Source organism: Micromys minutus, assembly GCF_963924665.1.
Source record: "Micromys minutus genome assembly, chromosome: 12".
Classification (NCBI taxonomy): domain Eukaryota; kingdom Metazoa; phylum Chordata; class Mammalia; order Rodentia; family Muridae; genus Micromys; species Micromys minutus.
In genome coordinates, this window is record NC_137981.1 from 55,291,308 (window position 1) to 55,316,111 (window position 24,804).

The 24,804-nt window shown below is 44.1% G+C and overlaps 1 protein-coding gene across 1 annotated transcript in view; it reads right to left on the reverse strand.

Moving 5' to 3' along the window:
- KIF13B (kinesin family member 13B) overlaps positions 1 to 24,804 on the reverse strand; it is a 148,183-nt gene that overhangs the window by 31,338 nt on the left and 92,041 nt on the right. The window contains exons 20-32 of the mRNA XM_080926532.1: positions 24,025 to 24,174; positions 23,588 to 23,716; positions 19,010 to 19,180; positions 17,912 to 18,069; positions 15,879 to 16,011; positions 11,697 to 11,843; positions 11,111 to 11,140; positions 9,377 to 9,476; positions 8,565 to 8,691; positions 7,849 to 7,904; positions 6,060 to 6,181; positions 3,948 to 4,124; positions 1,275 to 1,367 (exon numbers count right to left, since the gene is read on the reverse strand). Coding sequence (XP_080782658.1) covers positions 1,275 to 1,367; positions 3,948 to 4,124; positions 6,060 to 6,181; positions 7,849 to 7,904; positions 8,565 to 8,691; positions 9,377 to 9,476; positions 11,111 to 11,140; positions 11,697 to 11,843; positions 15,879 to 16,011; positions 17,912 to 18,069; positions 19,010 to 19,180; positions 23,588 to 23,716; positions 24,025 to 24,174 — 1,593 coding nt within the window. The remainder of the gene's footprint in view (positions 1 to 1,274; positions 1,368 to 3,947; positions 4,125 to 6,059; positions 6,182 to 7,848; positions 7,905 to 8,564; positions 8,692 to 9,376; positions 9,477 to 11,110; positions 11,141 to 11,696; positions 11,844 to 15,878; positions 16,012 to 17,911; positions 18,070 to 19,009; positions 19,181 to 23,587; positions 23,717 to 24,024; positions 24,175 to 24,804) is intronic.

The window sequence follows — 24,804 nt, forward strand, 5'->3', positions numbered from 1 at the left end:
TCACTAAGTAACCCAGACTAGCCTCACACTCATGCTCCTCCTACCTCGGTTTCCCAAGTTCTAGAATTACAGACACATACTCAAACCTGGCAACAGCTCAATTCTCAAGTGTTGAAGAGGCTTCAATTCAAATTAAATACTTAAATAGTTAATGTTTAATATGTAAAACCAACTCTAAAAACTCAGGAAGAAGGAGTTACCATTAGATGCTTTTGGAGAAAAGAGTTTTGCAACATAATGTAATAGGCCAAGACAATGCAAAGATTCCTCCATCTTGTATTCTTGCTGAGGTCATTTCAAGCTTAACTAGAATTGGATCTCCTTGATGCAGAATCTCATGGAAAATTACCAATTCTATTCTAGTAGCCCAAGGTCAGGATGTCTTAGCTAACTTACCTTACGGATAAGAACCCCCTACAATTAACCACCTAGCTTTTGTTAAACTGCTTGCTTCTGCAAAGTACCCCTGGAACTTTAAAGCGAGATGCCAACACATGGTTTTGGCTTAAAAAACCCTCTGAACACTCGGGGTTGAACCTAGGTTCCTGAGTACCTAGATGTGGTCCTAGTCGGCTGGAATAAGGACTTTAAATTGGCTGTAAACTGAGTGGTCATCTCTGATGGACTCCCTGGAACAGTACAGACTCTAAACTCTAGGTGCCATCAACTACTTGTTTCCTATACAGACTGTTAGAGCAGGTGCTGCCTGAGTGCTGGCGGCGCACCAATAAGGGGCAGAGGCACATGAATGAGTTCAAGGCCAGCCTGGTCTACAGAATAAGTTCTACAACAGACAAAAGTACACACAGAAACCCTGTTTCAAAGGGAAAAAAAAACAGTTATTTTCCTCCTACTATCCAACTTTTTAAAACAAGAGAGTTCTTTAAACAAATACTAAAATTTTAACTTTTAAGGCCACAAATACATTGTACTAAAAGTTTTGGGTAGAAAACTCATCAAAACATGTATATATTTTTCTAAGTAGATGGTTCATTTCTTATATTTATTTGTTTGTTTATTTGTAGTAGGAAGCAGTGCACATGCTTGTGTGCAAGTCAGAGGACAACTTGCAGGAGTTGGTTCTTTCCTTCAACCATGTGGATTGCAGGGAAGGAACAAACTCACGTCAGAAGACTTGGCAGCATGCACTTTGCCTGCTGAGCCATCCCACTAGCCTGTTGCACTGACTATGGTATTTTTTGATTGGGTGACTTTTTTGAGGAGTTAGCTTTTTACGTGTTTATTTCCAGTTCAAATTTCCTAGAATATTTTACCTCTGGAATATTGGAGACGATTTCAAAGGTCACTCCACAACCAGGAATGGAGCTCCGATGAGACATCTTCTTGAGGAGACTTTGAGCAAAGCCCTAGAGAAAAAGAAAATATAAACCATTATTTCCAACCTCGCTAGCTCTGTTTACTGTAACAAAGAACAAGAGAGGGTGCTGCTCACTCAGGGCTAATAGAGGAGCAGGCTTCTGACATAGCGTGAGATCCCTAGCACCAGACACAGATCCCTCACCGAAGTGTAGAACCAATGGACTGGTGAATACAATGTGCCTTGGTCCTGCACCTGATTAGGGAGGAGATCTGGGATCCGGAAGCTGCCTCCAGGCATCTGAATAAACTCAGAAGACAGAAGACACACCAACATGACCTTCTAAGTCAGATGGAAGCAAGGACTGGGACGCTTACACTTTGCTCCTCCAGCGCGATAGACGTCTGGTACCATGAATATTGACAAGTTCAGGCATTAAATTCTTGACCAAAGCAGGATCGTTATGAAGGATGATTTAAGAGTGCCTGGTCATTGTTTATGCTGACTGTGCTCTTTGCACACTTAGGAATTGAACTGTTGAATTAATGCATAGATGACTCATTTGGAGAAGCTGCTAAGATTGAACATTCAGCAGAGGTTGAGGAGAGCAGCCACGAGGGCGGAATACAATTGAATAAAGATAAGAAGAGAGAATGGTGAACAGGCATGAGGCAAAAGCATGCAAAAACCCAAAAGGAAAACAAATCAGCTGGTGCTAAAAACACATAATCTTATAATCCTGTCTAATAATGATTTATTTCCCATTTGGTGATTGTTAACTAATTTTTAGAAGAGTCTCTCAGAACACCTGAGGACAGATACCCAAGGAGGGCCAACCTCTGGCCCTCCCAAAACACAAGCCCTCCACCCTAACTCCCAGACAAAGCCTCTCAGAATGTTTGTTAAAAGGTCATTCACTTCCTTCATCCCTTCAGGGCTTCAGCCATGCCTTGTAGCACTGAAGCAGAGCAAGGCAACGGTCCAGGAATAGCCACATCTTTCATGGGTGGTAGAGGGCAGTTGTTTACTATGTGCATGAGTTAATGATGCTGCCCACCAAGTGTTGTTACTGTCCTCTGTGAAGAGTCTGAGACTGGGGGAAGTGGCATGACTTAAGTACTTCCATCAGATCAGCCCAACCAGGAAGAGATGGAATAACATGTTTATCCTACTCAAAAGGAAAAGACAGAAATGATTCCTCCACACTGTACCCTCTCTGTTGGGAATGCTGCAGGTCAGGTGGTCAGGACAGCTGACTCAGAAACGAAACGGAAACTCACTCTTCATGAAGCTTCCCCGAGCAGCAGGTCTCTACCCCTTCAGACTGCCCAGAAGAGGGGCACAGGAGGAGTGAGCAGGAAACACACAAATACTCCACAGCCAACCCCTAACCTTAGTTTTATTGATGGTGGACCTGAGAGCTAAGGAGCTGTGACTCTAACAGCATGACGCCAATCTGCCTTTCAGAGATTGGTGTCAGTGGGACATTTAAAACTAAAGATTAAGTCTTAGGGATGAGGTCTCACCTTGGAGTCTGTCAGCCATGACTGTGTTCCTTCAAATGAGAAGATTTATTCCATCTGTGTCTATGTGTTTAAATGTCCCACAAAGGGGAAGTGACAGGGTGAATGAGGAACCCCAGAACCCACCTTCCAAATCCTAACATTTACAAATCCAATAACAAAGCATTTACACTCTTACCTAGAACATTTCTAAAAAACTCCATGTGTCAGGGTTCCTTCCTTACTACCTCTCCAGTGGGGCACAGCCACCTGCTCCCCTGCCTGACCAGCGCTGTATAAAGAGCCATTTGCAAGGCTCTTCCTCACAGCTCTGCTGGCACCACCTACTAGAGGTGGCCCACTCAAGTACTTTGAAATGCGAATGGGCTTTGCCTCTTTAAAGACCCACACAGAGGAGGGCAGTGGTGATGCACACCTTTAGTCCCAGCACTGGAGCAGAAGCCAATGGACTCTTGAGTTAAAGGACAACCTGGCTACAGACTGAGTTCCCATAGACTGAGTTCCCACAGACTGAGTTCCCACAGACTGAGCTCCTACAGACTGAGTTCCCACAGACTGAGTTCCCACAGACTGAGTTCCAGGACAGGCAGAGCTACAAGAGAATAGATAGATAGATAGATAGATAGATAGATAGATAGATAGATAGATAGATAGATAGATAGATAGATTCTCTTGAATATTCATATATATTCATATTCAACATATATATATCAACAACAACAACAAAACAAAATAAAGGCAGATCTACTAAATCATAAAGACCCAAACTACTGCCTATTCAATGTTTTACAACCAGAGTCAAACTGAGAACCAAAGGCTTCTAAAAAAGATAGTGTTGTTAGAACTCCCAGGCTAACAACAGATCCTGCACCAGGGAGCCTCCTCAAGTAGCTTAATTCAGAAGAACCCAAAGGAGCAAAGCCACTGAACTTCCCCATGGCAGGGCGCTTCTGTGAGTCCATCTCGGTCCTGTGAGAACACCATGTGTGTTTACAGACTGACAGCATGGTTAAAGGACAGTGACAGGCAAGGGAAGGGGAGGCTCAAGGTTCCACAGACCATGTCTGGAAGGGACTTTCTAGTGCTAGTGGCATAGTCATGCTCACCTGGCGCCCATGAACATGGACACAAATCCTCTTGCGTAGGACCAGCTGCATGTCTGCAGGATGGCTGAGCTGGACTGTCACTCGCAGGATGAGGAATACTCGCTCATCAGCAGATGTGCCTTTACTGAGCTGGGGACAGTTGTGCACTGCAGAGTCCCAGGAGGCCTCTGCCTTCGCCTACAGAGAAGGTAAAACAGCACTTCATTTTTTTCTCCAAGGACACACACTCTGAGAATGCCATGTAGCTTGGGTAAAGGTTCCCTTTCAAGAAATGCCCAGACATGTTGACAGGATGTGAACCTGTGGCTGCTATCATGTGAAGTCACAAAGTGTTGGCATGGTACCTGTGCTGGTATTTAAATGCTCATATACTGGGATGGCCCTATAGGTTCATATATTTGAATGTTTGGTTTCTAGTTGGTAGACTGTTTAGAATGGATTAGTAGGTGTGGCCTTGTTGGGCATGTGGCACTAGAGGTGGGCTCTGAGGTTTCAAAAGCCCATACCATGCCCAGTTTCTGCTCTGTCAGTTCATCCTCCCTCCCTGTCTCCTTAGTCTCCCTCTCCCCATCCCATCGTGGACCAGGTTAATCAGCGACTGTTCAAGCCCCATGCCTGTCTGCCTACTGCCACACTCCCCGCCATGATGATCATGGTATAATCCTCTAAAACTGTAAAGCTCGCAATTAAATATTTTGTAAGTTGCCTTGGAACATATCTCTTCACAGCAACAAAACGGTTACTAAGACAGTATTTTATTAGCCTACTTGCTGTTAAATTATTTGTTTTTTAAAAATGTTTAAATGTCAAGAAAAAGCTTGAAAAGCTTGAGTACTGTGGGCTTTGTGTGCTGTCCCTTGATCACCCATGGAGACCATTAGTCTATGTTAGGCTGCATCCTATCACTTCCATGTAACCTGCCGCTAAGTGTCACACGAAGGAAATCCATAGGATGTATTCTTACTGGGTTTTGTCCAAGTTCTCAGTCCACAATTACAAACTGCAGTAGCTGTCGTGGCCCCACAGTTTACTTTTACACAGACTGATCCCAAACCTGTCTTGTCACATTTAACACAAACAGGTCCAGGGCTAAGGAAGGGCACAGTGTGAACAAGTGGAACAGAGCTAATGCCCAACAGTAGGTATCTCAGGTCTCCTCTGAGTTCCTCGGGTACCATACTGCTGATACCATGTGTCAAAATTAGGAAATAAAGCCCCTGGATTATGCTCATCACACAGATTCAACCATGAGATCATGAGTCTGCCTCAATGCCTTCATTTATTCTTTTGCTTTTATAAAAAAACAAAAGGATATTTATTTTATTTATATGAGTACACTGTAGCTGTCTTCAGACACACCAGAGGAAGGCACTGAATCCCATTACAGATGGTTGTGAGCCACCATGTGGTTAGTGGGAACTGAGTTCGGGACCTCTGAGAAGAGCAGTTGGTGCCATCCTCCAGCCCTCTTTGTTTGTTTGTTTGTTTGTTTGATTGATTGATTCTGAGACAAGACCTCACTATGTTGCTCATGCTGCTTTTGAATTCAGGAACCTCATGCCTCAGTCTCCCAAATGCCAGCACTCTAGATGTGTACTACCAGGCCTTTCTTTTTTTCTGTTAAAGAACTCTTAGGTCAGGCATGGTGTTCCATACCTTTAACCCTGGCACTTGGGAGGCAAAGGTAGTAGATCTCTGTGAATCTGAGGCCACTCTGTTCTGCCTAGCCAGTTCTAAGCCAGCCAGAACTACAAAGTGAGGCCCTGTAATAAAAAGGAAAGTTCTTATGAAGGAACTGCAGAGCTAATACCAAAGTCAGTGTCCTTCCAGGCTGTAGCTCCATGTACTTCAGAGCAATTGACAGCCACCTCTCTTTTACTCAGGGTTGGGAACGGAGCACAGCCACGACCACAGCCAGTGGATGTTGTCCACACCGACACGGGTTCTCACCAAGAAAGAAAGGGTGAAGGTAGATGGAATCGGTGTGAGGTCAAGCTTCACTCTAAGTACTCATAGTTTTCCCTTATACTGTGGAGGCCACTCTCTTGCTGACATCTAAGCTCCTGGCAGGGCTGGAGCTCCTTATCTGCTCTCCAGGGGCAAGTGCCTTACCTCTCCATCATGTTGTTTCACAATCTGCAGCTCAAAGAACTCTTCCTCCTCTTCCCCAGTCAGGGTAGCATCCCACCCGGCTTCTGGGTCATCGAGATTATCCTGAGAGCTGAAATCATCCGCTGAAAGCAGAGCTTTCACTTAACACCAAGCTGTTTTCAAGGACACCCCTCCTCCCGCCCCTGCGGGCTGAACCAATGCGCTTATTATTAAAATTCTTCTGCTTCAAACATCACTTGCTTTCTGCCCTGCAATCTCACATGACACTGATAATAACCATTTAATAGTTCACAGATCCAAAAGCCAGAAAGTGCTTCAAGAAATTACCCAAGCTGCTCCCTGTGTGTCGTATTTTACATGGAAGGCAAATGAAGCAAGATACCTAAGAGGTTATGAGAGGTCTGCTCATAAATGGTAATGATGGGATCACAGCCCAATCTCCCCACCCTTTAGTGCACTTAAGAAACAAGAAGAAAGCGAAAGCAATTCCTCACAGTTAAGCCTAACAAAAGTGCAGACTGGCTAATGGACCTGGCAACTTCACAGGACCCTGTGGTCACTCGGCCCGAACCGGACTTCCCAGTGCTACATCCACCTAAGGCTTGTGCCTACGAAGCAAAGTAGGTGAGCTTGTGTAGACCACTAATGTGGAATGCTGAACCAAGTTCTGACGGTCTCTTCAGATGCCCAGGCTAATACATACACAATGGACTTTTTAATTCAGCCTCATAGAATGCCTTTTTGTCATTTCCAAGAAAATGAATGTGTCAAGAGATTGTGTTAAGTTAGTAAGCCAAACACAACAAGACATATACCCTTTCCCCATAACAGTATAAAAAGAGAAACTCCACAGGGGCAAGGGGAGCAGTAACTGTCTGATGTGACGGAGGAAGAGAAGAAAAGACAGTAGTTAGGGAAAAATACACAAATGCTACATTTTCTCTCATTTGCAAATCTAGATCTGTCTATCCATCTGCATCCATGAATGTGGGAGGATGTCTTCGCTGAAGAAAGGGACCCAAGAAAGTGTACAGTAAAGACAGGAGAATGAGGTGAGAGGTGCACAGGAGGAAAGCATCATTTATGCACATATGAAACATACATAATGTATGCACATATGAAAGTGTCATGGGTAAGAGCCAGGACTTCACATGCTTACAAAAACATTTTAACTGGGGAAGAAAACAAATACACAGCTAAGAAATCTTCCTGAACTTCACTCCTCCCCAGTCTCTTCAAGACCTGCCTTTCTGCTGCCCAGGAAGCCCAGCAAGACAGCAGGCCAGAGCGTCTCAGCCTCCGGGACTCAAGAGCACAGGGTAGACAGTGACCTTCCTGTGACAGCTCTGGAACAACTCTCACCTCACAGGATGAACAGAGGAGTGGGTGCCCCATGTCTCTCTAACCTGTGCACATGTGTGAAGTCTGTGGCACCAGATGCTGGCCCCTCAGGCATCCTAACACACCTCTACTCAGTGAGGGAACCACTGAGGGTGCCCGGGCTTCTCTATTTAAGGAAGTTTTTGTGTTAATACACACTTCTGCAGGTGTTTTGTGGAGCTTAACTGCTGACTTCTTATTTTTAGCTCCCTAACCTACCTTTGCATTTTCTATTTTCCCTCCTATAGAAGAGACTGATGGAATGGGTGTGCAGGGGTTGGGAGAAAACAAGTTATATAAAAAGCAACCTGAAACATGATTGGCTAGATACAAACATGATAGCTCTTTATATAAAAGAGTTACCTGTCACTCTTTCTCAAGGTAAGCGTCTGGAAGCTACCTAACTTACCATTTAAGTCAAGAAATATAACAGGAATGTGGGTCTCCATCCCAGGCACTGGGGTCCTAGAATATAAAGGACAGATTATGTATGGTATCCGAGACAAAGCAGTTTCTCAGGATCACATGTGCCCCCTGGGGACAATGGCCTGTGCACTGATGTCCTTCTCCAATGGTGTGCTAAGGTTCCTGACTAACTGTGGGAGCCCTCCAGTGCTGGGACACTCACCAGTTCACCAGCAGCCTGTCTAAAGCTTTCTTTCTTGCCAAATGACATACTTAAGGGATCCTTGTGGCTTAACTGCTTTCCCACCTTTAATTTCAGTCAAGTGTCAGAGCACATTTGCTGACAGCACAGCTTAAGCACCAAACCCAAAAACTGGTTGAGATGCAGTTAACTGCATAATGACCTGACATTCTTTTAAGGGAACAAATGATCCAAGTAATTAACATATTAACTATTTTTTAATGCTAAGTGCAGTGGTACTAAATATTGATTTAAGTTCTCAGAAATCCTAATTACCTTGGCCAATAACAATATTATTTAATAAAACAGTTTCAAGCCTTAGTCATATCCAACTCATGAAAATAATTTAACAGTCTTTCAATATCTGTTCTCATTATGAACCATCCATCCATTCATTAACTGCAATACTGCAAAATGCAAGTGGAAATTGAGGTGCCTGGTCATCCCTGGAGGTTTCAGGACATAATGCAGGACCTTACCATTCTGCTGGTGCCCCGGGAATGCCACTCCCAGCGGAGGGCACCATCACTGCATTTCTCTCCTCTGTGAGCGTCAGCCGCATCTCCAGGAGCTGTGCCTCTCGGTCAGCGTCATCCTCAGTTTTGTCTAGAAGAAAAGAGTCAGGGTTAGGTCTAGCAATCTGCCTGCTGCTCCCACATTTACAGACTCAGTGCATGGAGCTAAGGGGTATTGTGTGAGTACATGTGCATACAGTAGAGGGTGGGAGGGAGAGAGGGAGATATAGACCGTGTAAGTATTTGTGCATGCAGGAGTCCCCAGAGGCCAGAACCTGAGTTACAAACTGTTGTGAGCCATCATGTGTAAGCTGAGACTGGACCCAAGTCCTCTGTTCTACAAGGGCAGTTAAGTGTTCTTAACCATTTCTCCAGCCTGTTTCCATATTGTCTTTGAGTAAACAGGTTCTCCCTAGGTCAGTGGGAACTTGCAAAGGCTTGTTACAGCTCACAGACCTCTGGTGTAGGGCCTGAAAGTCTGGCTCAGCTTCTAAGTTCCCACTGAAACAAGAAACATCTGCACCGTTCTCCCAGTTACTTTTTAATGTGTATAAACGTTTTGCCTACATGTATGTCTGTGCCCTGTCCCCAGAAGGAAGGACAAGACATCATTACAACCAAATAAGTAAGTGTTTTTCTGAAAGTCTATGCCACAAGCCAAGAACAGACATCGACTCAAACCACCATATCCACTGGGCCCTCAGCTAGTTACATGAGGGCCACTGACACTCCACTGCACGGCTGTGGGGAGGGAAATGTCCATCTTTTCTTCCTACCGTGTTTACTGACAAGCTTCTGCAGTTGTTGATCCAAGTATTCTTGACGTTTGGTTAATGCATTGAGCCACTTTCTACGAAGCCGCTCTAAATCCCTGTCCTGGAAAATAGAGGAAGTCACATTCAATGCAATATCCAGGCAACACGCTTGAACTAGATGCTCCCCAAATTAACCTTACTCTCCTAACTCCAAGACAAAAGCAGCATGCAACAATTGCTTTTCTTCTTCTTCTTCTTCTTCTTCTTCTTCTTCTTCTTCTTCTTCTTCTTCTCTTTTTTAAAGACAATATCTCGAAAAACCCAGACTGGCTTGGAACTCATTCACTATGTAACTAAAGATGACCTTCAACTTCATGAGTCTCTGCTCCCACCTAAGAGTGCTGGGATGATCACAGGCTTCTGTCACCATGTCTTGCATAATCAGGATGTGAAAACTGAATGCAAGGCAAGCAGTCTACCACCTGAGCTCAAGGCCAGCCCAGCATGAAGCTCCAACAAGTGATTTTACCTACGATTCAGATCACAACTCCCAGAACATGAAGCTTTAGTGCGATCTAGAGTAGACAGGTGCTTAAGAATTGGTTCTCCTTGTACTTATTAACCCCACCCATGAGAAACAACATCTTCTATGAGGCTGTCTGGCTGGACAAGACTCACAAACTGTACTTAACAACCTTCAGATGTTTACTCCTCAGAACTACCAGAAAGAAGCCACCTCCAACAGCATATGCTTCTACACCTTGAGCATATCTAAGAGGTAGCAGTGGGCGAGACAACAGGAGTTGTTACTGACAGACTGAACCCCACCAGTCAACACCTGCCAGCACGCCAACCTGACCTCATTTCCTTTAGTAACATGGTTATGGGGCTGGTGGTTCAGAGGAATGCTGCAGATGTCAAGTGTCTGGATTTCAACAGGGCACTTAACCAAATAGCCTATGACATCCCTGTGGACAAGACAGAGACACGTGCTGTGCATCTACTTTAAGTGCTGTCACAGAGGGCTCAAATGCCACATCCAGAAAGCAGCGATGAATAGGATAATGTCTGTCTAAAAGAAGATTCCATTCTCTTAGTTCAACTCAGCTGATATGGTGAGTTTGTGTGTGTGTGTGTGTGTGTGTGTGTGTGTGTGTGTGTGTGTGTGTGTGTTTTGCTTTTTAAATCAGTGACTTATAGGAAGACAGACGTTTCTATCAAATTAGGATGATGCAAAGCCAGGAGAGTGACTACAGCAGATGACATAATCAGGCTCCAAAGAGCCGGGGCAGTCCTAAATGATGGCAAAGATGCAACTTCACAGACATAAACTAAATTTGGCACGTTAGGGAAAGAAACGACAGGGGGAACAAAACCTCCTAAACTAATGGACTACTCAAGGAAGGGGGCATTTGGGGTGACCTGGTTTCACACTTGTAAGACACCGAAATAGAACACATACACATACACACACATACTCACACTCATGGATGACTCAGCTCAAGGGGAGCCCAGGCAAGGAAACTGAAAGGTGGCTGTGTAAACAGCCCAATGCAGTGTCCCTGATTAGGACACTTTGTCACAGGGTGTCCTACTCCTAGCTCATACACCCCCACAATACACAACATTCCATACTTTGACTTTGGGGAAAGCAGAATTGTTTAATTATCAAGTAGCAGTGCAGAAAGATCCTGGCCTGGATAATTAAGTACTTGAATCAAGCTGATTTGATGAGGCCAACAGGTGCTCAATTACCTGGTAGCTGTCCATGTCCTCCTCTTCCTCCTAAACAAAAACAGCAGATTATGTAGAGCCAAAACAATTATTTATGGACAAATCAGGCCTCTGTCCACAACCACAATCTTCTCCCACAGCTCCTGTCTGCTTGTCTAATTGATATATCAATTGACCTCCCAGCCAGCCTCACCAGTCCTCAGTGTTGGTGTCAGGAAGCAGGTAAGACTAGGAGCTTCTTGGGGAAAGTGAAGAGTCTGCCCTGACCTTTTCAGAGTCAGTACAATGCTCTCCCTGCTGGGCTTACCACCCCCTTCTCCAGGGGAAATCAAACACCTGCTGGCAAAGAGTCTTTACCAGCCAGTGGGGGGTTCTTTAGAGGGGTAGTCCATGGGAGGAAGTTAATCACTGCCAGGGTGGGTGGTTTGCCAGGCTGAGAGGTTTTAACTCTCAGTTCACCACACACCAGGACACATGGTAACAAGGGGCTCTCATCAAGACACTGCACTGAAGGAGGCACCGAGGGTAGGGCAGGGGCAGCCATGTCTCAGAAGATTCTGCTTTGCTGTTGCCTTTCAAACTGCACAGTGTAGGCCCAGAAACTTACATGGACATTCTCGTGGATCTTAGGGGACCTGAGTGGTCTGACTTTCACACACCCAATGCCAACTGACAATATGCACTCTTCCATCAGTGGTAAAGTCCCTGACTCCTGCACAGACTTCACTTCAACTTGAACTCGCCGAGACTGCCCCTGCAGCATAGAGATTTGGGGAAATACATAAGTGTACACACACACACACACACACACACACACACACACACACACACACACAGTTTCAAAACTCTGGTTTAGAGAGACCCCTACAGGCTGATATAGAAAACTACAATTGGCTTTAGAAACATTCATCTATCTCGTAACTGTTAAATACTAAAGCATAAACTCTAACCTAGTCAGGAAAATCTATTTTCCTTCAGATAAAAAACAAACTGAGCATATTTTTTTATAATTCCTAAATAATAAGAAACTAAAAGAAAATGTGTTTCAAAGAATGACAGGGTTCTTTCAGAGAAAGATAGCTATGTAGCTCTGGCTGAGGAATTACTCTACCCACATGGCCTAATTTTGAATTGAAGGCCATCCTTCCGGCACAGCCTGCCAAGTGCTGGCATTCGACAGAACATTCAGGTAAATGAAAACTTACAAGCAAAGGAAATGCAAACGGTGTCTACTGAAAAGCTCAACTGAGCCAGGCGTGTGGTTCGCACTGTGACTTTGGCGCTCCAGAAATGGGAGGGAGATCAAGTTCCAAGCTATCCAGTGCTGCATAGAGTTCTAGGCTATCCTGGGTTACATAGAGGGCTATTTTGGGGCTACCTTAGAAGACCTAGACTGAAAAAAGCCAACTTTCTGACAAGGTAACTATGAGAGCTTTCATTTCAACTGGCTAAGCTAGAAATTACATCCAATAGAGATCAACGTTTATGAGACTAAAAGTATCAATCCCATGGGACAGGAATTTGAACTAGTCAAGCTTTGTTCTAAAGCTAGGTAACTTCAAACTGGAAGCAACCTTTGCCCCAGCAATTCAACAATCAAGTACATGGATGAGTGATCTGTAGTGCCCTGAAGAATAAAGTAGTGGACCATACAGAATGCAGAATGCTGACAATTGTTTAAAATGTGACATCCTGTATCCATCACAAAGCAAGTGATGCAGAAAAACACTCGCAGCTTACGTTAAGGCACAGGTGCCAAAGCTGGGATTCAGTCTTGTTTTAAAAATAAGAACTGCCAGGCAGCGGTGGTGCACACCTCAATCCCAGCACTCAGGAGGCAGAGGCAGGCAGATCTCTGTGTATTCTAGGCCAGCCTGGTCTACAAAGCAAGTCCAGGTCTGCCAGGGATATGCAGAGAAACCCTGTCCAGAAACACTAACTAACTAACTAAATAAATAAATATTTTAAATAAGAATTGACCTTCATATATGTATGTATACACATGCCTAAACACAGACACACATATATATGCACACACGTACTTAAAAAAAATCAATCAATTAATTCCTATAAAAAATTAAAAAGCAGAGTTTTTAAAAAGTTGGTGTCACCTTGGAATTATTGCCTTTTTCCCAGAATTAAAGAAATTAAGCTACAAACAATGTGATCAGGACTGCCCCTGCTTGGGTGTGCCCAGAACAAGCCCTGTGACTCCGCACACTGAGGCAGACACTGGGAAGAGTTCCTGGTATGCCCAAGTCACCACACATGGTAGGACAGAGAAGAGCATCTGATCAACAGAACCTAAACATCCAATTTCAAGTCAATTACTTTTCCTCTCATCCAGAATTTTAGCTACCAAGAGCTCTGCACAGCCAGAATCATCTACTCAAACGATCACTGCCCTACTGATATCCGATGGACAGTCACTGATCTGCACATTTCCAAGGAGTATATGTTGCACCCAATATTGTATGGAAAAAAAGTCACTCAACAAACATTTCTCATTTCATTGTTATTATTATCTCTCTTGTGTGTGTGCATGTGGGGGTGCACATGCCACAGTCCACACTGCAGGTCGACTTTTCAGTCACTTCTTACCTTCCATCTTCACCAGGGTCCCAGAGACTGAACTTGGGTCTTCAGGCTTATATGGCAAGCACCTTTACCCACTTTAGTAAGTCTAAGACCACTTCATCATTTCAAGTAGCTGCCTTCTGTCTCTTTATCCTATTCTGAATATGTGAAACATGACATAACATGGAAGACAGTCAGAGGGAGGCTTACTGTCTCAGAGAACACTTTGGAACATTCCCTCAGCTACTACTCTGAATCCTGTCCAGCTGTTGTGGTCATCCATCCATTCCTGCAGCATCTTTTCATGGTTACAAACACTTCCTTACCCTGCCATGGCCCAATCTCAAACATTACATTCAGGTTAGCCCAACAAGCTGCCCAAGCCTCTGTGACAGCATCTGCTCCCTCCCACTTCCCTCCTACAAGGGCCTTCACTCAAGCAGAGTCCCACCTCGAGTCCCTACCCTGTTACCTGACAGAGTCTTTTACCAAGCTGAGTGTCTTCTCAGCACTGAGGTGAGGACAGGGACATCTCTGAACACTCCCAGTCGGGAGTTGGAGGTACAACTGACACAGAGACATCCAGCTGACAGGAAGCTGCAGAAGAGTCACCTAGCCTGACTTCCTAAGCTGACTTTCTAAGGCAGCCAAAAAAAAAATGCCTAGGGAAATATCTTCACCTCAGGAATTCAGCTGTGTCTCCCTACAGTAACATGTTTCTGCATAATACTGTGGCTGATTTATTATTTTTATTTATATGTATGTGTACCTTTGTGAATATGTCATGATGTAGGGCCCACAGATGGCCTAGGGACAGAGTTACAGGTGACTGTGAGCCATGTGACCTGGGCGCTGGGAACCAAACTTGGGAGCTGGCAGAGAAGAAAATATTCTTAGTCACTGAACCATCTCTCCAGGCCCCTAGTTTTATATCTTAAAATATGGAAACTCTAGAGAACAGTCTACTAGATTTTTGAGTGCCGTAAAAAGAGAACTTTCAATTATTTGTACCAATTACACTGAGATTTTCCACTCCCTGTAATATGTTTTGTGAAAGCAGAAAAGAAGACAGTTTGGGGAGAAGGAAGGATCAGCAAGAGGAAGGTACATGGGTATATACAGAAACCTTCACAATGAGGACTGTTACTAAGAAACACATTAATTATGGATGGAGACCCACCCTGCCTGTTGGACAGCAGCGCAGACTGACAGACAGCCACTCACTCGGTGATTGGTGAAGGCTCCATAGTCTATGCTGCATGGACTCAGCCACACACACTTAACACCTGCCATGTTCAAGCAGAGGACTTTATATGACACTCTCTTAACTTTCACACAAGCCCATAATGCTAGTGCTAACCTCCTCTGTGTTCCAAGTGAATGAGGGAGCTCAGGGTGCATTGCTAGGACCCCGCAGGGCCAGCAGTGAGCCGGCAGTCATCCCCTGCACATTCATCCCTCTCTGCTTTTAAACTGCTTTTCTCATGTTCATGAAGCTGCCTGGTATGTCTGCCATATGTCCCACTCTTCAATTCAAGTTTTCCTTGAACACTTCTCGTGTTCAACCCAACAAGAAAGCTCAGCCAGTAAAGGTGCTTGCTCCAAGCCTAATGACCCGAGTTCAATTCTCAAGGACCAAATAGCAGAGAGAATCCACAATGCAAATTGTCTTCTGACCTGCACTGAGTCTGGTGGTATACAAACTCACACATATATAGACACATACATACAAAATAATAAAATGTTTTCAAAAAGCTTATTTATAACCCTTTTAGAAACTACCTCTAAAGCACCATTAAGTAGTAAGACCTTTGACGATAGAAGAATATGTACATAAGAGACAATTTTTATGTAAGAAATGGGATTGAAGATGAAAGTTAAAACCTAGAAAGGGGCCAGGGAGATGGCTAAGTAAAGAACCTTACAGCATCACCTAACACCCTGATTTCAAACCCCAGGACTATATGTAGAAGGAAAAGAGAAAACCAAGTCTCACACACTGTCCTCTGACTTCTACATGTGGACAGTGGTGTACACCTATCCACAAACATACACAACAGATAAACAAATGTCAATACATCTAACTATTTCAAAGAAATGGGCTTGACCATTTTATATTTCGTCATCATTATTATCAAAAGTTCTGTTCAAAGGAATCCAGTATAAGCCATTTAGTGTCAAGGAATTTACCATGACATCACATTGTCAGTACCTGTCGGAGCTGGAAGATCCCTCCTGTTGGGACATCTTTTGCAGCAATGACTTCCACGGGGCAGTATTCACCATTCTCATTCTGTTCCAAGATCTGAACCCAGAATTCCAACTTTCTGGTAACTTCACTCCACCTACGAAACAACATATGCAGGTCTTAAGAAGTTATGCTTCTTTTTTAGGCAGAGTTTCATATATACCAGGTTGTGCTCAAGCTCAATATATACAGTCAAAGTATCGTTTAACATTCAATATTCCTGCCTCCTTCTTCTGAGATTCCAAGTGTGTGCCAACAAACTCAGTTTGTGCAGTACTGTGAACCAAACCCAGGGCTTCATGCATGCTAGGTAAGCATCCTGACTATTGCGTTACCTCCCCAGCCCCCAAACCATGGCTCTCTACTTCAATACAGACAGCTTAGGACCCTCTATTCTTAACAGTGAGAATGACTGTAAACAAAGCACAGTGAAATGATCTTTAGATCAGAAAAAAACGTACAGCACATAATGGCAAATAATGTGAACTGAAAGTCAAACCAACAGTATCTATCTAGAATGGTCCTTTGCTTTCCCATTCTTTCAAGTTTTGAGGACTGAATTCAGGTGGCCTTCATGGGCTAATATGCAAATGCTCTACACCTCACTTGTGCTTTCGTTTAGAAAATTACAATGGTGGTTAGAACAGTGGCTCAGAGCTCAAACCCACATAAAAACACATGCATGTGCGAACACACAGGAGGGGGCGGCAAGCTCATGTGGGTGGGGTGGATTATCATGACAAATACATTTGAAAATGGTTATCCAATGATTGAAATAGTCTAGTCTGTACTCAGAAGCCAAACAGGATACTCTTCTCATAGGAAGCTGTCGTCCATGACTTGTCAAGGATGTGCTCTCAGGTCGATTAAGAAAAAAATTAAGAAAAAAAAAATCTCACCTTCTAATTTAGAGTTTGCTAAAAGAAAATTTGGTTCTCGTCTACAGTTAGGTGGCAGCAAAAACATCCCCAATTTGAGTCATTCCCTTTGAACTTGCTTATGCCATCACATGAGCTACCTTCTCCCATCACTGATGTAGCTCAAAACTGGAAAGGGCTGGGGATGCAGAACTGTGCAGCACATGCCTAGCATTTGAGAGGCCCTGGGTTCAAACATCAGCAGCACAAAATCAAACAAGCAACCAACAACAAGCACCTGTGAGCTAGAGACAGTGTCAATATGAATGCTACCGAAGACTGCCATCCGTCTCTCAATGGCTGGCTAATCAGACAAAACTCACTGTGGTTAGTGACCTTTCTCTTGAACTTCATTTTACTGTTGCTTCTCAAAAGGCCATACACGTTTTCCCACTGTTCTGTAAAGTTTGGTGCTCTGAGGACATTTTACTAGAAGACTACAGCCCTAGAGTGGTGGCGCTTGGGAAAGGGTGACCATTAATTCATAAAATAAAGGTCATGATTCCGTAGCTAAGGTGCTTGCTGCACAAGCATGAGGAGCCCCTAGTCTAGAACACACAGAACTTCTGGGTGGATCAATGCCTGCTATAATTACAGCTCTAAGCACGCAGACTAGACCTGCTAAGTGAGCTCTGAGTTTGAATGAGGGGCCTTGTGCCTCAATGAATAAGGTAAAGAGTAATAGAGGAAAACATTTCATGTCAATTTTGACCCCCACAGCACTAGCACACACCCACACCCCCATTCATGCAAATATGTATGCACACATGTACATATCATACACACACAAGGAAAAGCAAAATAATCTAAAATAAATGATGGCCATCTCCAGTAGGATTTTTAAAGCTAGAAATGGAAATTCAGTGGATATCAAAAATTCACCTGTCGGTGCTGGAGAGATGACTCAGTGGTTAAAATCACTGGCTGCTCTTCCAGAGGTCCTGAGTTCAATTCCCAGCAACCACATGGTGGCTCACAATCATCCTTAATGAAATCGATGCCCTCTTCTGTCATGCAGGTGTACATGCAGACAGAGCATTGATACATTAAAAATTAACTAATTAATTTTAAAAGATTCACCTGTCCCGAAGACTCCTTGTTTTTGCTTGGATGATTCCTAAATCCCACAGGGCTGAGTTTTTCCGGGGATCATTCATTTTATGTCCATATACTTCAATGGCCAGGGCCCCTTCTGAGAGGTATTCAATGAAGTCTTCTGTGATGTTAACACTGAACTCCTGAAATGCAACAGCTCGTTACAGAGCAGCACACACTTGTTTGGTCTTGTGACCACTTAAACCAGGTGTCACATTCTTAATGATACCAGGAAGAAAGGACAGAGACAGTGGCATACTTTCCGCATAGACCAGATGCTCATTTAACAACAAGGTGCACACAAGCTAACACTCTTGCTTTCAAGTACAATATGGCTCTGAAGGGCTGGAGAGATGGCTCCAAGCTTAAGACTAACACCGCTCTTTCAGAGGACCCACATCCGGTGACTCACAGCCACCTATCTGAATCCAGATGCAGGGGACTGATGCCACTTGCCTCTGTGGGCACCTGCACTCATGTGGGCAACACACCCATAAAGAAACACATGATTCAAAAAAAATCAATCTTTTAAGATAAAAAATACACAAATATAGCTACGACTTTGAACTTTAAAGGTTCTACAAAAATAGCAAATTATTTTGTTTTCTTAGCAATGTTTTGGGAACCTGTTTTCATTTTTGCTGTGTGTCAAAAATAGCAAAAGCCAGTCCAAGCCCTGATAGTATCCAGCCAAAGGCAAAGTGGTAGTCACTACTTTTGTGCAGCCCACAAAACATCATCATTAGTAATAACAGGTCAGGACTAGACGAAAGAGTAACTAACTAGCATGGCAGAACATAGGGTGCACATCTGGAATTGTTACTACCTTCATTTTCACTAAAACATTAGTTTCTTAACCTTTTTGTGAAACAGACTCCCTCTGGAGAGGAGCGCTAATATATACATCTACACAAGCTTGTTCTGCTTTGAATAGAAGCTAACTTCTGATTGTGGACATGCTGAATTAACTAGCACTTTGGTCTAGTACTAGACAACACGCCAACATGAAAACAGGCACAATTGCTCTTTAGCTGTGTTTAGATGAACAACCTAAAATACTGAGGCAGATTGAAAAGAACTCACGCTGCAATGATCAAACACAACCATACACTGTGGCTCCTTGTTGGGGGGAGACGAAGAGGTATCCACTTCGGGGGCAACGGTCACTGGCTCCTGCTGATCCCAGAAGTCATATTTGCAGAAGACAAAGTGGCAAAGATGCTGTGGCAATCCTGTGGCTTGGAGTATTTTAACCTGAAAAGAAAGAAGGTTTCACTTCTGTCTACCAACAAGCTCCAAGGAGCACTTAGTTCAGGTCCTGCCCTGACTTTCACAACCATTCACCTATGTGAGGCATGTCTCATTCAGCGTGGGCCCAGGACTAGGATACAATCAGATACCAGGATGGATTCTCAGCAGCACTTAGAAGCTGACAAGAGCATTTGACTCCTAGTTTGTCAGAATGTAGGATACTATCATTACTACTGTAGAAGATGGTTCTGGAAATCAATAACACCCAGCATTTCATAAAGAAATCACAAAGCCATTCAGCACAATGAGCTAAGCACAAAACCATGTCTGAGTAAGTAAGCAGCAAACCTTCAGAGAGGCAAGCAGTTACTCTATCATAAGTAAGTATAAGGGGAGCTCAGTACTGAAACAGAAACACTGTGTGCTACAATCATATCACTTTGTTCTTATTTTACTATTACGAATGTCACTGAGCATGCAGAGGGGAGAACAGAGGAGGTGAAGACCACAGAGTTTCCATTTTCTACATTGACATCCACCCTGATACCCTCTCTCCCTTGAGAATGCCAGCAAACACTCAAAGGAAGCTCTGAATGAGGGGACCCTAGAGTCTGATTACAAAGTATGGCCACAAGCACATGCCCAATAGGACCAACACCCTAGAGAAAATGCCTACATCAGAGCCCTTTTTAAAGAAACCTTTTTAACTATATGGATGTGTGTATTGTGTGTGGGTGTATGCATGTGAGTGCAGGTTCTTATGAAGTCCAAAAGAAGGTATTTGATCCCCTGGTGGAATAACAGGAAGTCATGAGCTGCCTGACATTGCTAGAACTGACCTCCAGTCCTTTAAAGAACAGAAAGTACTCTTAACCACTCTCAACCGTCTCTCCAGCCACTCTTACACTCACAACTCTTGTGTGTCTGTATAAGTGAATGTGATGTGTGGGCAGGTACCCTCAGGAGGGCATCGAACCCCTTGGAGCTAAAGTTACAAGCAGTTGTGAGCTGGTATAAGTAGCTGGGGCAGACAGACCAAAGTCCTCTGGAAGAGCAGCAAGTGCTCTGAATCACTGAATCACTGAGCCGTGCCTCCAGCTGCCCATACCAGATCTCAAAGCAGCCAAACATTCTTCATAGTTTTGGCAGCAGCATCTGGATTTCAATTTGGAGTTTCTGTGGTAGGGTGTGGTGTTAAAACCACACAGGTATGGAGTAAATCCTAGAATCATTAGTTAGTCTGCATTCTAATGGTATGTGTGCTGACTGCATCTGAGACTAACTAAAACCCAAATGGCTGGGCACACCTGTGCTCTTTACTGGATCATTTGAAGTAGGAAGACTCACTTCTCATCTGGATCTTTGAGGGAAAAAGATCCACCTTTACTCTGGGCCATCTAGTATTCCAGGAGGATTTCCACACAGTTGGGCTGGTCGTAAGTTAACACTTCCAGCTTCTCTCTTTTCCTAAGTCATGTGAGTCACTTCCTATCTAGTAAATACATTTAGTAAGAATAAATTGCATAGTGTATAAGTTCTCACAGTTACACAACCTCAACTATAAATGTGTCCCTTAGGAACTCTAAGGACACAAAGTCACAAAAAGAAGGTTTCCTGTATAACATATACAAAACAGGTCAACAATGAACATCGATGTCATTTTATGTCATTTTCTCCTGTTACATCAACAGGCTTGGACCATCCATGCAGCTATACTCTGACAGCCTCTGAAAGATTGATGTGCATTCTCTTCCATTTCAAACTGATGGTCAGTGTTCTAGGACACACTTTCCAGGAGATTTTTCAGACTCTCTACATGTTTAAAATATTTACTATATACCTTAAATGAGGCGATGTGCGGGGGTGGGGGCGATGATCACAAGGTCCTGGCATTACACAGAGCTAAAAGGATCCTTGCCACTTGCCAGCCTGTGTGTGGTGTGAAACAGTCTTAAGCTTAGCTTTCTCCAGCAGAGGGGGAGATTTATGTCTGCCCTTACAGGGGTGCGGCCTCAGAACTGAAAGCACGGAGGATGGCTGGGCCAGGTGCTGCTGAGCTGATTAGTGATGGAATTCCGATTGAAGGCAGTTAGCTCCTACAGACATGAACCTCAGTCTAAGGCTGGAATAAACAAAAGGCAAGATCAGATGTGCTGACCTGCCCTCTACAGGAGTGCTTAAGGGCTGAGACTGCCAGGAACGAGGAACACCAGGAATGAGGAAAGCACACCAAGCACAGAGGATGATTATTTTGTTGTTGTTTTTGTTTGGTTGGGGTTTTTTGGTTTGTTGGGTTTTTTGTTTTATTTTGTTTTATATTTTACTACAAAACTGAAATCACCACAAGGTGTCAGGATAGCACTGAACTTGCAGCTCAACATGAAAGAGTCAAAGTGAATGGCAGGAACTGATGAAACCTGGAGCTTTCAATGGACTGTTTCTGAACAGAAATATGGCAGTCTTTGGTTACAGGGAGACGAACGCAACGTCTGTATGACCAGTGATCTCCCTCACTCATGGGACCGAAACTGTCCCCACATTTGACTTCCCCAGGAGCTTCTCTCGATGTTGCCTTATCTGCCCTTGTCTTCTTATACAATGAGCCCCTACGGCTAGGGCTTGATCTCTAAGGAGCATGTGCAGCTTAAATGAACACTGCTTCTTAAGAAATAGTGGATTCTGGGTCCAGAAAAGGAAATGTATAAAGATGAGACAAAATGTCTACTGTACCCCCAAAACTATCCTGTCTGCAGAACTTGTCGGCCAACTGAAGGAACTGCCACCACTCAGATTGTGGAACACTGGAGCATTGATACAAGTAATGAACACCCAGTATCAAAAGACACATATATTAAATCTGAGAATTCATCATGACATGAAGACAACTCTAAAAACCAGTATTTTTACAGAGAAACAGCACCACCTACGTCACACTCTTGCCTAGTCTATGGTGCATTATGTCTTGCTACAACCAACCTGGGCCTGAGGCCTCCGAGCATGGATACAATGACGGTGAACAGAGCAACAGAACAACCAACAGATTTCAAGGCGAGAGAGAACACTGACTCTTAAAGATAAAAGAAACCTGGGGAAGGCCACCAGTGACACTTCAGAAAGCCGACTATACGCATTATGGCCTTAAGGACTATTTTGACTGATTTTTTATTTATTTTTTATTTCTTATGTATTTATTTATTGGTTTTTCAAGACAAGGTTTCTCTCTGTAGCCCTGGCTGTCCTTGAACTCACTCAGTAAACCAGGCTGGCCTCGAAATCACAGAGATCCACGTGTTGGGATCAAAGCTCATGTCTCAGAGCACTGCAGGCCTCCTCCTCATGCAGCAGAAAGCAGGTCAACTCTCAGCAGCATGAGCACCCCTTCCTATGGCTGTGTGCTAACTCCTTTCAACAACCTCAGCTGTAGAAATATTTACTGAGGAGGAAGCTTGACCTAGGATGAGTTTAGAATCAAGAGCTGACCTAGGCTTCTTCACAAATCTTTAAGCATCTCGTTTAAATACTACAGACCTTGCTGATTTTGTCACCAAATCCTGTCAGGATTCTGAACCACTAGCAGCACTGGCCCACTAGGGGGCATCTGGAGATTGAGACAAGGACTGCACCATAAAGAGGAGGAGGGAGCAGGTGCCAGGGAACATGAGACCCTCCACACTATTTACCCGGGAAATGCCGCAAGCACCTGTAAATCTGGTGTTAGCTGACACCCTCTCTTACCGTCTCATTCTCCCAGAATATTCCTCAATTTCCCTCAGAGCCCACCATCTGAATTCACAGCTTCTCTGTACATGGGACGTCTGGTATCTGCTGCATCACTAGAGGCTTCTGCTCACTCACACCCACCTATCTCTAGCTACTGGACAGCAGGAGCCTGGCATTTTCGTCTCCACCCTGCTACCTGACATAGGCTTTCCACATAACACTCAGTTTGCCATGAACAACACGCACAGGAAGACCAGACAGAAAGGGCTGGGAACTGTTTGGCTTGAATGGCACCTGCAAAGGCACTGAGTACACAGGGAAGCTGGGCCAGGTGACAATCAAACAGCTAAAGGGACAGGACCACAGAGAGGCAAGCACTGATCTGCAGGAGAACTGGAGAGCTCCGGTAATAGAAAACTCATATGGGCCGGACAGGTAAGCAGCTCACTCACCCTGACTGCCGAGAGGCAGAGAAAAGAGGTGATTGGTCCAAGGCCACAGAGAGAAAGTACTAGAAGTGTTGAGTGAGTCTTTCCAGAAGTTTGCCAAAACACAACCCCTAAGACACTGAACATTAAAAGACTTCTTTGAAGACAGGCATTTATAAGCTGTTGAAAATGAGTTTATTGTATAACCTACAATCTCACTGACGGGCCCCCTGGGCTCCTTCAGAAGAGGTCTCTGGCTTACCATGCAGACCAGCCTGTTCTCCTGGGCTTCCTTTTCAGAGCTGACCTCTGCAGGATCGTCTCCTCCTGCAATCCTCTCCCCAATGGCCCCGCTGAGTCTCATCACCTCCACATGCAGCCGGCCTGCCACCTGAAGAAGGAAGCAAAGCAAACGCTGGCTTCTGGGTTCCATTCTTCCTCCCTGTTAGGACCTGCCTTCCTTGATAAAGCCAGAGGGTAACAATGTGTGAGACACTAAAGGGGAGTTTCTAACAGCTGCTTTGCAATCTGAGTAAAATAGGGAAGTCCTCCTTATAGCCCTATAAGGAACACAGGTGCCCATAAGAAAATGCTTATCACTAGTCAGGATTGGCTAAAAAACAACAGTATTAACAAGTGTCCTATCAGCACCCTCGCTGGTCCCTTAACTGCGTGGTGACTGAGGCAGTGATAGCCCACCTCCCCCTTCTGGTTGATGATCGGTACAGCATACTGCAACTTCACATCATAGAACAGGGTCTCCAGGAAGACATTGGCCACACCAATGAGACTATGGTTTTCCTGCTCATCATAGAATGGGTCAGCACGCTTGAAGTAGGACCGGATAACCTAAAAAAAATTCAAAAGAAAGGAAGAATCTCAAAAAATAAATTCATTTGACCGACAATTTTTACTGTTAGATCCTGATTTGATTTGATCTTATATTTTTTGAGACTGGGTCTCACTGCATGGCCTTGGTTGGTCTGGAAAGCACTATTACAGACCATGGTTGTCTTGAACTCACAGAGATTTTCCTGCCTCAGACTAAAAAGAAGCAGCTGAGAGATCTAACCTCTTCACTGATCTTTTAGGCAAGAAGAGCCTACTCAGTTGCTAAATGCACTACAGCAAACTAGGGCATCAAGAGCAGCACTTGTCCTCTTTAGCGTTCATTTTTATACTTATCTCTAAGTCAGAATAGGAGAGGAATACTGAAGAAAATGACAAACTTACGCAGAAATATCATCTAACCATAAAAGGCCATTTCTATTGATGAGAACCAAACAAAAAACAAACAAGTGGGCTCAGGAAGAAAGCACTCCATGAGGAAACGGGACTGGCAGAAAGGACACTGTGAGGGGCAGGCTGTGGTAGGGAGCAGCCATAATCCCACCCAGCAGGCTGAGGCACTGAGAGCATGAGTTCAAGAAGCAAGCTGGGCTAAAGAGAAACCTTGTCCCAAAAGAAACTTGTAGAAAT